This window comes from Zootoca vivipara, chromosome 1 (assembly GCF_965207765.1).
Source record: "Zootoca vivipara chromosome 1, rZooViv2.hap1.1, whole genome shotgun sequence".
Taxonomy (NCBI): Eukaryota; Metazoa; Chordata; class Lepidosauria; order Squamata; family Lacertidae; genus Zootoca; species Zootoca vivipara.
In genome coordinates, this window is record NC_142582.1 from 86,820,221 (window position 1) to 86,833,671 (window position 13,451).

General features: G+C 39.0%; 1 protein-coding gene across 4 annotated transcripts in view; it reads left to right on the forward strand.

Moving 5' to 3' along the window:
- Nucleotides 1-6,253, forward strand: part of FUT8 (fucosyltransferase 8) — a 96,120-nt gene extending 89,867 nt beyond the window's left edge. For all 4 annotated transcript variants that reach the window (XM_035114093.3, XM_088654469.1, XM_088654460.1 and 1 more), the window contains one exon: nucleotides 4,976-6,253. In XM_035114093.3, the coding sequence (XP_034969984.2) occupies nucleotides 4,976-5,293 (318 nt within the window). In that variant the 3' untranslated portion in view covers nucleotides 5,294-6,253. The remainder of the gene's footprint in view (nucleotides 1-4,975) is intronic.
- Nucleotides 6,254-13,451: the final 7,198 nt, after the last annotated feature.

The following is a 13,451-nucleotide window of genomic DNA, read 5'->3' on the forward strand; positions in this document are numbered from 1 at the left end:
TTAGGTTTTTACTCTCTTCCAAACTGACAGTTTTCCTTTCTGTCAGAAGGTGGACTGCAGACTATTTGATTTTTCCCCCACGCAACAGAATATTCTTTTTCACCATTTTAGTATCAGAGGATTAATTCCCATGACAGCAATGCAATATATATTTAAAACTTTCTCAGTAGTTTTACGGTGTTCCCCATCTACTGCAGTACCTGGAACAATGTGGATTAGCTACCTGCATTGATGGTTTTTAAATTGCCCTTTTCTGCAGAGAATTTTCCTTGATAGTTAAGCATGATGGAAGAGATTATAGGATTATAAAATATTGCAAGCCTTTTCAGGTATGCTGTTCAAGTATATGCTGAAGAGTTGTACTTTTTATAATCAAGAAGTGAACAATATGCACTACAAAGCATTAAACTGTTTTTAAAGACTGACATTTTGACAAACCATTTCTTAACTTCATTCAAGGCAAAAATGTAACAAATGCCTCTTTCACTGTGAATGTTCCATGGTTAGCCTTTTAATTATGAACCCAGAAAGTATTCTGTTGCACATAAATCATCTTTGCTACAGTATTCATTTCTTCAGGTTTGGAACTATAAAGTACTGTTACTTTACCGTTCATATCTTTCATCTGTATATTTTATAACATTTCCATTAAGTGAAAAAAGTATCTGATCAATTCTTATGGTATTCAGAAATCCTCTTAAATGCTTTAGCTTTTTATATTTTTCATTGTATTGTATTGTGTAATTCTTGTATTGTGTATTACCTTGGAGGTCAGGAGTTGGGATGTAATTCAAATTAAAATATTAGATTTTGAAAGTAGAAATAGGTGGGTTTTTTTAAAAAAACTATATCCAGTTGCCTTTATTGCTGCAAAGTTTTTTCACACATAAGCTGAGGTCTGCAAATGCCAGTGGTGTGAGGATAGGTGGGGATAGCAGACCAACATTTGGTGATGTGCAACAATTTTACCAGTTTAGAACAGGAGTCTAAAATTCTTGAACCTCACTCAACAGTGTGCCTCATAGTATAATAGGATAAAAAATAAACAAATATTAATTTCCCTATGAACAAGGAGATTCCAGAAGTGAAATAAGCACATGAAGATTACACCCAATACTACAACTTTCTACCTTAGTAGTACTTGCTTTTCAACTCAAATAGCAACTTAGTATGAGAACAGATAATCAAATATCAAGTGGCACCAGTTGTTGTGAACTGTAGTGACTATATTGGTGAAGAAACACCTACGTTTATTCATAGCTAGGAGAACACTGAATTTTGTTGATAATTAAACCATTCCAATTTCGGTTTTGTTGCTTACTTTAGTACCGATTGTATTGTTTCTTCAGTTGATGATTGACCAGATTTGCTAATGAGGCAAGGCTTTTTAATGTTTGTGGATTTGAAATAAACTTGATTAAAAAAGAAAAGTATGTTATAGAATCGTAGAATTGGAATCATCATGAAAGTTGTAGTGGTCGAGAAAGTCAGCCAGCAATACCATTCTGTACTTGCATGAAAAGATATAGTTGAGCATCATAGAAATCTGCATATATGTGAGTCTTAAGGCTGTTTTCCACATGTCACTTTAGCAGCAGCATAACATGTGACTAAGGAAACTTCGAGTGTGGCTACAGCCCTTTCCCCAATCATTAGTTTCAGACTGTTATCTAATAATTCATTCCCAGATACTTTATGATTGGGTTAGAGGTATAGAAAGTCAATGTCAAATTATGGACAAGTCAGCCATTCTTCCTGGAGAACTTAGGCTGGGCAATATCTGGTTTTCAACATCATGATTTCTGTCTGCAGTGGCGGGGGGCTTTGTTGGGCCTCCCTCCAGGGGCAGAGGATCCCTCCAAACCTCCCTGCAGCAGCAGAGGGTGCGCTGTGCTTCCCCGCTGCAGCAGAGGGCTTTGTCATGCCTCCCCACGGCAGCCGAAGGTCCAGCCATACCTCCCCATGGTGGTGGTGCACTGTGCTTCCCCGCAGCAGCCGAGGGCCTTGATGAAGCTCCCTGTGGTGGTGGAGAGCCTTAAGATGTAAGGAAGTAGTACATTTAATAAAAATATTAAATAAGCTTCCATATATCATATTTAATATATTTTCAACTGATTTATGAGTGGTTTAAGTGATTTACTAGTCAAGTTGCATCTGCTTCCCCACTCAGAGGTCTAAGTGGAATCTGTGCATGAACCCACTGAGTTCAAACTTACTTCTACCTTCCTGGGAGTAAGTCCCATTGAATTCCATAGGGCTTGCTTGTGAGTAGACACACATTTGCTTTCACTGCTTACCAAAAAACACCCTCCCCATCATTCTCACATAGTATCCAACCTCCCATTTCAGCATAAGGCAGCCAGCTAAATCTTCTCCCCGCCCCCACCCTCATCCCACCAAACTCTTCCTTTTTATCAAAGGGAGGGCAAGCAAGCAAGCAGATAGCTTCCTTTGAATTAAAAAAACACCCTTCCTTTTAATATGGAGGAAAGCTATTTAGGGGGGACCAACAACATAAACACCCCCATAAAATAGAAAATAAAAACTCTTCCCCCTCTCTTTTTCACTGGTGAGGGAAGAAAGAAGTGTTTTCCAGTTTACTTTGCCTCTTTGATTGTCTAGGCATGGGGGATCCCTCTTAGATTGTTAGCAGGCTCTGCTGAAATCTAAGTGGAAAGCTCGTGCGCTGCTCTGGTTCGCCAGAAGCAGCTTTGTCATGCTGGCCACATGACCCGGAAGCTGTCTGCGGACAAACGCTGGCTCCCTCGGCCTATAGAGTGAGATGAGCGCCGCAACCCCAGAGTCAGACATGACTGGACCTGATGGTCAGGGGTCCCTTTACCTTTAAGTGGAAAGCTACAGGTGAAGCTGAAAGAGTTTGCTGGTTTGTGTGAGGGCATATCTTCATTATCATTAGGAGGGAGGAGGGAGAGAGCAAACAAAGCTGGAGACATGTGCCTGCAAATAATCTGCAAAGTATTAGTCAGTTGAGCTACCCCCTGGAAAGCTGTTAAGTTTCTACCTTTTGTTCACCAGTATATTGTCTTTTTGAAAAACTCATCACAATGTTATTTCAATACCGGTATTCAACAATATGGCAATTTATTGCACAGCCCTACTCCCAACCAGATTGGATAAAACAAAACTTAAGCTATATTAATGTGTCCAGGTCTGTGTCCCTTTTCACTGAATATGTTGCTTATTCTGTCTAGAATTGGTCACAGACTATGCAAAATGTTGAAAAGCTCACCTGCTTTCTTGTGCACTTCCTATTTTTTTTTCAATGGGCCTTGTGTTCACAAGTGGATCATGCCCATATTTTGTGACTTTGAGGACAAGTCCTTCCATTTTAAACATATCTGAAAATAAACAGTGTGCTTTCAAAGGTCCTTTTCCTGTGTACAAGGATTTTTTAAATTTATCAAATAGATGTTTTAAAAAGCTACAAGAAATTTAAATACCATTCATCTTAATATCAATGAGACCTAATAATATCAGGAAAGATGATGGCTTTGCTTTGGCCTTGTAAATAAAAATGAGCAGAAATGGCTTAATTAATAGATAAGGCTGCAGTGTTTGTTTTTTTAAGGTGAAAAAAAGTTACCCACTTCTAATTTTAGAGTGTCAAACCTCTCTTGATTATAACGAGACACCTGTTATACCTAAAAGAGATACTGGCCTTCAGCCTTAGTGGTAGCATATTTGGTCATTGTTGTGGACACAGAACTGTGGCTTCAGAGTGAAGCAGTCAGAAATAGTGTTTAGTAATTCATATATGCACTAAAGTATTAACAGTTATTACTGTTTTTAGGAATAGATGAGAGAATGTGTAAATCTGAGATTTTGATAAATGGCTGTGCTTTAAGTTTATTAAATGGGATACATGTTTGATCACTCTAGATTTGAATTTATTTTGTTTACCTACTATCCATCTACCTCTTTTATTAAAACATTTATCACCACTCCTGGCCACCTTCTATAGCATACAGAGGAAATAAAAAATTGGTGATTGGACCAATTTTTCTTTCCGTGCTCTCTGGCACTTGTATACTATTCATTTTTCATTTCCTTTTTCCTTCTGCTACTCTGCTTTGGACTTGATATTCATATTCCATTTAATCGATTTAGTGGCAACTCTGAAAACCAAGAGGGTTTCACATTGCTCTGAAGGTCATGAGATTATAAGTCATTCTAATATTCTCCAATTATCCAGAGCCTTGGGCCTGATGCCAAGACATTCCTATCTCCAGTTCTAAGAGGGCTTGTACTTAAGCCTGACAGCTTTGGAGTTGCTGAAGGATATCACTGCCAAGCAAGATCATAGTCAGAAGGTTGTCTGGATGCCTTGGGCCAATTTTAAGGAGGTTCCACAGAGTAATACTAAGAATTTGAATTTGATCCAGTGAAGACCCAGTGTAGTAAATGTCCTTTGGGCTTCTAGTAGGTTCTGAAGTTTCTTACAGAGGATGAGTCACTGTTTTTTATTTAATTGAAACTTTTTTTAAGGTTCAGTAAGTCAGGCTTGGGGCTTATAATATAAACTGCTGTAGTGTGAGTTGCTCAGTGGTAGAGCTCATGCTTTGCGTGCAAAAAGTCCGAGTTCAAGACAACAAAGTAGGTGCATCCAATTAAGTTATACTGACTAGGCCCATTGAGATTTGTCATCTCTACTAATTTCAGTGGGTCTGAGTATGATTAACGTTGGATACAACCCAAAATGCCTTTATCTCATTCTCCAGATGTAAGCAAATTAAAATTACTTTAAATTGAATGTTTTAAAAGAGTTCTGTAAAACATTATACAAGGATTAACATTGTTGCATTCTGTTGCTAATTGCTTAATGTTGAAGTAATATGCTTTATGAATGATTGGAGAAGAAAGAAAGTTGGACAAGATACACTTCTGTAAGGAATACTTAACTGATGTACTGTAATGCTGTTTGCTAATTAGTGCTTTTTGTTACTACTTTCCCTAGGTTTGTCGAGTTGCCTATGAAATAATGCAGACATTGCATCCAGATGCATCAGCCTTTTTTCACTCTTTAGATGATATCTATTATTTTGGGGGACAAAATGCCCATAACCAGCTTGCCATTTATGCTCATCATCCCCGAACTGCTGATGAAATTCCTATGGAACCTGGAGATATAATTGGTGTTGCTGGAAACCACTGGGATGGTTACTCCAAAGGCGTCAATAGAAAATTAGGAAAAACAGGCTTATACCCCTCCTACAAAGTAAAAGAGAAAATTGAGACAGTCAAGTACCCCACATATCCAGAGGCTGACAAATAAAGACAAGCAGGACAACTTGCAGTAACACTCACTTTGAAGCTATTTCAACCAACCATACTGTTGGCTTTTGTGGGATATGAATTTGCATTTTAACATACAGTTAAAATGAAAGCCTTTTATCATTCGGACTGGATATACAGCTTGGAACAATTCAGCGGGCCATGGTTTGGACTTCTTTTGTTACATGCACTTGCACTCATGCACACTGATACACATTCAACAGGGAACCTGTTGTTTTATACTGTTTGTCTCTTTGAGGACATGTCCCTCCCATGAGTCATATATGAGCCTTGGGCTCAGTTCTTTGCCATTAATAGACTATAATAAGACTTTTAACACTGCTGCATTGTGTAATTTGAGTGACATGAGCATATTTTGTATGTGCAGAATTTAAAACATGGTGCCTCTCTTTGAAAGATCCAGTGACCTTTTAGAAGAGCCATGCCTAGTTCTGTTGATGGGTAAGAGTTGTACTTGCCTTTAACTGATGATGTTGTTATGACCACTGAATATGCTCCAACCAACAGATTCAAAACTCAGCCTAGACCTTTCTTTATAGGAGTTTTGTTAGCAATTTCATTGATTAGTTCATCTCATCATTAATAAAGAGTACATCCAACAATAAAATAATTGTCTGGTAGGAACTTTTGTAAAACAATGCCATGAACAGATTCTTTGGTACTGTTTCTGGGCATTGTCTTTGATAACAAAAAATAAATTCAAAAAAGAAGTAGCCAGAGTTATACAAGTAATTTGATTTTAAAATTTGGAAGAACCGACAAGGGTATGTATTTCCAGATCCTTGATCTCTTTATCTGTGATGAAATTTGATAACATTTCGGATTTTTTTCTGGTGTTCTCAATCAGCAGGAAACTGCCAGTCAAGACTTTATTTCTTTCTTGACCAAGTGACAAGACTGCAGCCTGTTGGCCTCTGAATAATAAAAATTTAAAAAACAAGTGAGTGCAGTTGCACACAAACAATCTCTCTTACCTCTCCTGTAGTATTTCTTTTCAATTTTTCTTTATGGCCACAACACAAGATCAGCCATGGGTTAAACTACTGTTGGTATAAGTCTTTGCATATAAAAGGTCACAGGTTCAATCCCTGGTGCCTTTAGGTAGGGCTGGGTAAGACTCCTGCATGAAACCAAGGTAAGCTGCTACCAGTATATGCCAACAATACTGAATGAGGTGGGCCAATGGTCTGACTTGGTGTGCGGAAACTTCCTGTGTTGCAGGAGGTTGGACTAGATGATCCTCCGGGTCCCTTCCAACTCTATGATTCTCAGTCAGGATATCTATGAGATGTTCTTTGGTGTGAATTACATATAGTATCAGTGTAAAAGCATCAGTTTGTTTGTGTAAATATTTCTTCTGAATGGTGGTAGAAGTCTATTTTGAAATTTATCTGGATGATTTGACACTCCCCCCCCCCCCCGAGTTAACTGTTAGGCTTTTCTAATTACTTTTAACTTCTAAGACAAAGAAGTTGCTACATGATCATCAGTTCAAATATCCTTGGTGAGACCATAACCAACCTGTGTTATAGAGAGGCTACTTTCTGAGATACTATAACATAATGCTTTAAGAGCAAATAGAAACTACGAAAAAAGCTTCCTAACTTAAAGGCTATGAGTGAATTAAGAAATGCTTGCTATTTAGTCTTAGGCCTATTCTATATGTTACAATTTAGTGAGAGTAGCTTATTTTAATGACCACAAGTATATGACAGCTATGTAGTACACACTCCAGGGAACTGGGCCAGTTACATCGCAAAATGTGGGGTGGGGAAAACTGTATCTCCCTTGGATATAAAAAAATTCCTTCATTAGCACCTTAAAGACCAACTAAGTTTATATTTTGGTATGAGCTTTCGTGTGCATGCACACTTCTTCTTTCGTGCATGCACACGAAAGCTCATACCAAAATATAAACTTAGTTGGTCTTTAAGGTGCTACTGAAGGAATTTTTTTATTTTGCTTCGACTCAGACCAACACGGCTACCTACCTCCCTTGGATATTACAGCATACATTTGCTGTGCTCCTTATCTCTGCAACAAGTGAAAGGGCCTCAAAAATCTCTTCATCAGTTCTGGTGGCAACCAGGGCAACCCTATGCGTGCCTACTGAGAAGCAAAACACACAGTCCAGTGTGCCTTACTTTTAGGTAAATGGGTATGCAATTGCAACTTGCGTCACTCCTTTCCCATTAGGAGGGTATATCTCATAAGAGCCACTCTGGGGGAATCTGATCAGAGGCCTAACTAGGCTAGCATCCTGTTTCCCCCAGTGGCCAGCAAGATGCGTATGGGAAGCTCACAAGCAGGACATGAGTGTTTATGCGTATGGGAAGCTCACAAGCAGGACATGAGTCTGTTATTGTTCCCCAGCAATCTCAGTGCTTCAACATTGTGGGGTCACTAAAAAAGAAAAGTGGTTCACACTTTATTTTCTTCAGCTGGTGCAGTCTCTCTTAACACACAAGTTTCCACTTCAGGTGTTCTCCAGTCACATTATGTTTACTTTGCTCTATGCCTCTACTTTAATTTTTATTTTATTTTATTGCATAGCTTCCTGCATTAGCATGTCTTGACAGATGGTAAAATGTAACCCATTTTCCTACTCAAAAGGAAGAAATATTATTTATTCGCCAGGCCAACAAGAAGAAAAATAAGACAGTCTTTGGTTATTCAATAGTAGTGAGAAATCTTTCTTGGCTCCCCGTAATACATGCTTTGGACCTTATTGCTACTCTCCTACTTGGATAAAGTGGCAACATTTTTATATATGAATTATTTAGCTCCACTCTACTGAAAAACAGCATCTCTCTCAAAAGCTGGCAGAAAATGGATTCTGCTCAAATAATAATTAGCTTGTAGGGAAGGCAGAGAACCTTCTGGCTTCTGTCTTATAGTCCATTTCATTAAGCTCTTCCATTTAAATGTCTTGGAAAATTGTGATAAAAGGTATACTGTACATGTTTCTAAATGTAATCAGGCTTACCACTAAAATTTTAAATGAAAAACATACTCATAAAGGTGATCTTAGGCTTTGCATTTTGCTTCCACAGTTGAATTACTCAAATAAAGGAGATTGGGGAAACTAGCGCCCCCCCCCGGTAACATTTATATCCTGCTTTTCCTCTTTCATTAAACCCAAAGTTCTGTGCATATCCAGCTAGGCATGGACTAGATCCAGACCTGCTTAGCTTCAGCAAGGTAGAAGGCTCATATCATAAAGCCAATCCCTGGGACTTTGTAATTACATACAAGCTTTATATACTTTGTTTTATAAGGTTCTCTCAAATAGGGAAATGTAGAATTGTGTGAGTTTGGATTTATTCAACTCTGTATAGTGTATGTGGCAACATGTTCAGAAAGGATTCAGCTGGAGTCAATGATTGCCGATCATCTCGGTGGATACAGTCTTATGTTGGTAGTTGCTATTTTGATCTGAGCTAAGAAGCTACAGAAATTCTCATTACTACCACAAGATATACAAAAAAGACATTCAACATTTCTGCTTGTAGCACAGTTAATAACTCTGGGGTTTTATGTAGGACAACTCCTCTTAGCCATGGGACCCACTTAATCACCTTGGTCTCTCTTTCAGCCAAACTTGTCATAACAAAGATGCTCTGTGAGGATAACAAGATGAGAGTTGTGAAATACTTTGGACACTATGAAGTAGTACAGTACGGTGGCTAATAGCATGAGCTTTGAAGTCACCACTTCAGATCTCACGTCAGTGATTAATCTGCAGGGTTGTCTTACAAAATCAACTGCTCCTTACCTTCAGACAGACACTTGCAATACTGGAATAATAATTAGCGTTGAGTGGCTTTGCCCTGGCTTAATATAGAATGGGCTAGTGATTGTGAGCAAGAGGGATTTCATTTGAATTCTCCTTCAACTGCCACCTCTCTCAGACCTCAAGGTCCTGTACCTTGTGCTAGGGAGAAAGCCCCCCTCCCCCCCAAAATAGTTGATTGGACAGAGTTTCTCCCTACTCACCACTTTCTTCTGTGGTTGACTAGGAGGAATATTGCTTTTCTACCCTATTCTCCTGCAGCTGGTATGATGCTACAGCACTGAGAGGTGTACTTTTCCTGACACCTGGCAGCCATACTAACAGGTGCTCTTTGAAAATGACATATCTGATGGCTCCTGGGTGTCATTTGCGAAAGCCAGGTAGAGAAAGAAAGAGAAAGAGAGGGGGATAGGTATCTCAATCACTGCTGCTACCTGGCTGTTGCTGTGGTGGTGAGAGGGAAGGAGAATTCCCGCCTCCTCCAATTCAGATTCAAACGTCTCTACCTACTTGTGAGTTCTGAAGGGAAATGGTTCTGCACATTTTTAGCATAGTTCATTTTGAACTGGGGAGAACAGCTATTGTGAGTGCCTTGAAAATTTATTTCCCCTTGAGTAGTGATTTGCAGAAGTGAGTCTCTGCTGTACCTCATTCTAAAGGAAACATGAACCTTGGGTAAGTGTCTGAAATGCCTGGAATCTCGTACCACTCGCAGATTGTGGTGGCATACAATAATAACTTTGCTAGTTCAATGGAAAAATCCTCATCTTACACTGACGGTAAAAATGATGACTAAAGTATCCCTTTCAATGGCAGCATTAATGTAGTAATGGGGTGGTGTTCACCATCACGTTTTATACCCTTATGAAAGAAGCTTTGGTTATGTAACACTCAAAGGCTTCATATCAGTTATTTGTTCTGTTCCCATCTATATCCAGCCATGCTATGTTTGTGCCTCTCAGCATTGTCAAAGGAAACATTAATAGGAAAAGTTGTGTGGAAGGACAGCCTGACCTGAAAATTCTGTTAAGCTTCTTAGTTTTTTATATAAAAAACTGCAAAGAGAACTCTCATATTTATTGAGAATTTTGAGGGTGTGTGTGTGTGTGTGTGTGTGTGTGTGAGAGAGAGAGAGAGAGAGAGAGAGAGAGAGAGATCACAACTTTAAGAATTTGGACACAATCCCTTACAAAACTTTAGCCCTCTTAAGGTGTTCAAAATAATGCATGAGACTGGATAGAAGTCGATAATTTGTCTAATTTGGTTTCTTTTAGTTTCTCATTTTTCTGGTCTTAAATTCAGTTGGCCACATTTCCACATCAGTTTGTGGTGTGTGTGTTTCCTCACAAAGAATGGTGAGGATTTTAGTGTGTATTTTGCTTAATATATACAATATTGTGTGCACAGGGATGTTAGCCCCAAGGCCAATTCACACCTACCTTTCCTCTGTAAGCCCTCAAATGCTCTCTTGGAAGGCTGACAAGGTCCTGTGTTTATAGTGAGTCTTTAATGTGTAGAGTGAGGGCTGAGATATGGGGGTAAATGCTCACAAAAATTTTCAAATCCTGTGTCAAGCTTGATGTTCAAAGTTTAAGTCACAATTTGACATTTAGCATTTGGAGCTGTGACATATTTGACTTAAAATGAATGATAATTAGCATTTCTTTATTATTGGGACTCAAGATCATATTTGGTACTTGATTGCTTGTACTATTTTATGAGATGAATGACCAAAACCCAAACATATACACAACAGTGCAATAAAGATTTGGGAGATTTCTAGCAAGACCAAAACATTCAGATTTTGAATTCAAAATCTGAATTCCTCCAAAATGTTAATTTTAGTTTTGCATAGGGACCATATTTGTGTTCTTAGAGAGCAAATGTGAAAACTCAAGGAGGACATGTGTGGTGAGGCAGGCCAAAAGAGAAATGACTGGGATCTATGCTGTGGGGGGAGAGGGATTTAATCCTCTGCCACACCCTTCTGCTGATGACAATACTCCCCCAAGGGTGCCATTTACTCCATTAGGAAGACTTTTGTGTGACCAATGGATCAAATAGCAAATGAATTGGAGGAAAGGATTGAACACCTGTCTCCCACTGCTGCAGTCTTGATCCTCATTCAGTTCAGTTCGATTTATTGTGTTTAGCGAGCAGCCATTTCACACACAATAACAACAACAACAAGAATACTGCTAATAATAGTGGTTTATATTTCTGCTCCCTGATCTATACAGAATAAATCATTTCCCATTCCCCCTTTAAATGTTATTACACGAATTTTTAAAGCCTTGGTAATAAATTTGGATGTTCTAATAGGATATACGCCTCTGCAACAGACAACAAAAAACAGATCTTTGCAAGAGACATCTTTCCCTAACTGGAGGATTCCGTAGTTCTGAAATCACAGATCTCAATTAACTTGCCTAGTTTGGAAAGTAAAATAAATAAATAAAGGGCATGCTTCTTAAGAGATATTTTTTACTTAAATAGTTATAAATAATCTGTTCCTGTTTTAGTGGAAGAAATATGTGAATTGCAACATAACTGGAAATGATGAACAATTCACACAATGGTTTAAATTTGCACTACAGCTAGCCCCTAAAGTGGAAAAGAGCTGATTAGGCTACCACAACTTGGTGGTGATCACAACAGAAGCTTGCCGTTTGCCCTTTAGAAAGCTAGGTCTTCTGCTAGTGCAAACTGCCTTTTGGGAATTAGCTTTTCATGCCCCTTAGGGAGGAAGAGATAGTTCAAGAAAACAAATCTAAATGCCTCTTGAGCTCGTATTACTTGTTTGGTGTTTCTTTGCACCCTGGGCATTGTCCCAAGTGCACACACTGATGTGTAACAGCCCTTTCCAGGGATCCGGCAGAGAAGGCCACAGAAAAGGAGGAGACAATGCCTAAATCTCCTATAGCCATAGCAGGGATAGAATAAGGCAGTGGCTCCCAGGCCAGGAACCTCTTGGTAGAAGATGTGGGCTTTGAAGGGAGGAAGTGTATGTGACTTGATGGGTAACAAGCACAAGTCAGTGGCAAGACTACATACCTTGCAGGCAATGGTTCGATCCCTGGCACCTCCTATTGAGAGACAGTGGAGAAGTAGGTGATGGGGAAAGGTTCTGCCTGAGATCCTAGACAGCCATTGGCCACCCAGAAAGCAGGTACTGGTCATGATGAACCTCTCATTCCGTGTAGGGCAAAGACTGGAAGAGAGATTTTTTTCCATGCACAGGCAGTAGGGATATGGTAGACAAATCCTCTGTACTTACTGATTTATCACACAATGGTTTAAACAAGCATCAATCTAAACTATATATAATAAAACAATGGAGACAAACTACATTGCAAAGTGCCTTTTGAAAGCTCAATGTCTTCACTCTTCAAGGCAAGATGGTTCTGGAGGAGCCCTCTGGTGGCAGTTGGAGAGAGGCTGTGTTTTCTGCTGTTTGCTATTATTAAATAATAGGGCCTTTGTCATATCATCTTAGATCTGAATGTTTTCTAAAGGTTAGCATGGCTGGCAGTTTGAAATGTTACATTCCTGCAATTCAAATCGGAGAAAATCTCCCTCCTTCTCTTCCAGATTTTTATGACAACAATTTCAACGTACGGAAAAATGAGCCATCAGATGAATGTTATTACACAAATCACTATCATCAATGTTCATTTTGGGTTGTATCAAAGTCCCACTTTGAGTAAACCCATTGAATTTAATGAACTTCCATTTCAGTGGGTCTTCTCTGAGGATGGCTAACTTTCAATTCAACTCCTTGGCGAGACCTTCCTTTCAAGCATACTTTTGCATAAAAAATGAAAGATAAGTGTTGCACACAAAGATCATTATGGAATATGGATGTTTCTTTGGGCTCTGAGAAATCTTTCTGAATGTGTTTCCCTTCTGGAACATTATTCCACAATGTACAAAACATGAGACCATGTATTTCCTCGTCATGAAATAGCGATAGCAAGGTGCGTTCTGATACATTGTTCTGAGGATATATTAAGCCATCATGAATGTGACTAGCATTTCCCATCTTCAGATCTGTGTCTTGCTAACTCAATGTTAGCATACTAATGTTATATCATTGCTGACGTAATATCACCTCAGGAAAATGAACTTTTCACTATATAATGTCTTAATTCCAATTAACCAACACATTGAGTGTACTGTGAATTATTTTGAAGGGTGGTGTTTATAAAACATTGATCTGTCTTCAAGGCAAGTCTCATGCTCTTTATACTGAGAATGACCCAAAGCCATTGCTGTCAGTTTTCAGCAAAAATGCATCCCCCTCCCTGCCCCCCCCCCAGGTTAAGATGCATGGAAACCCAAGGCC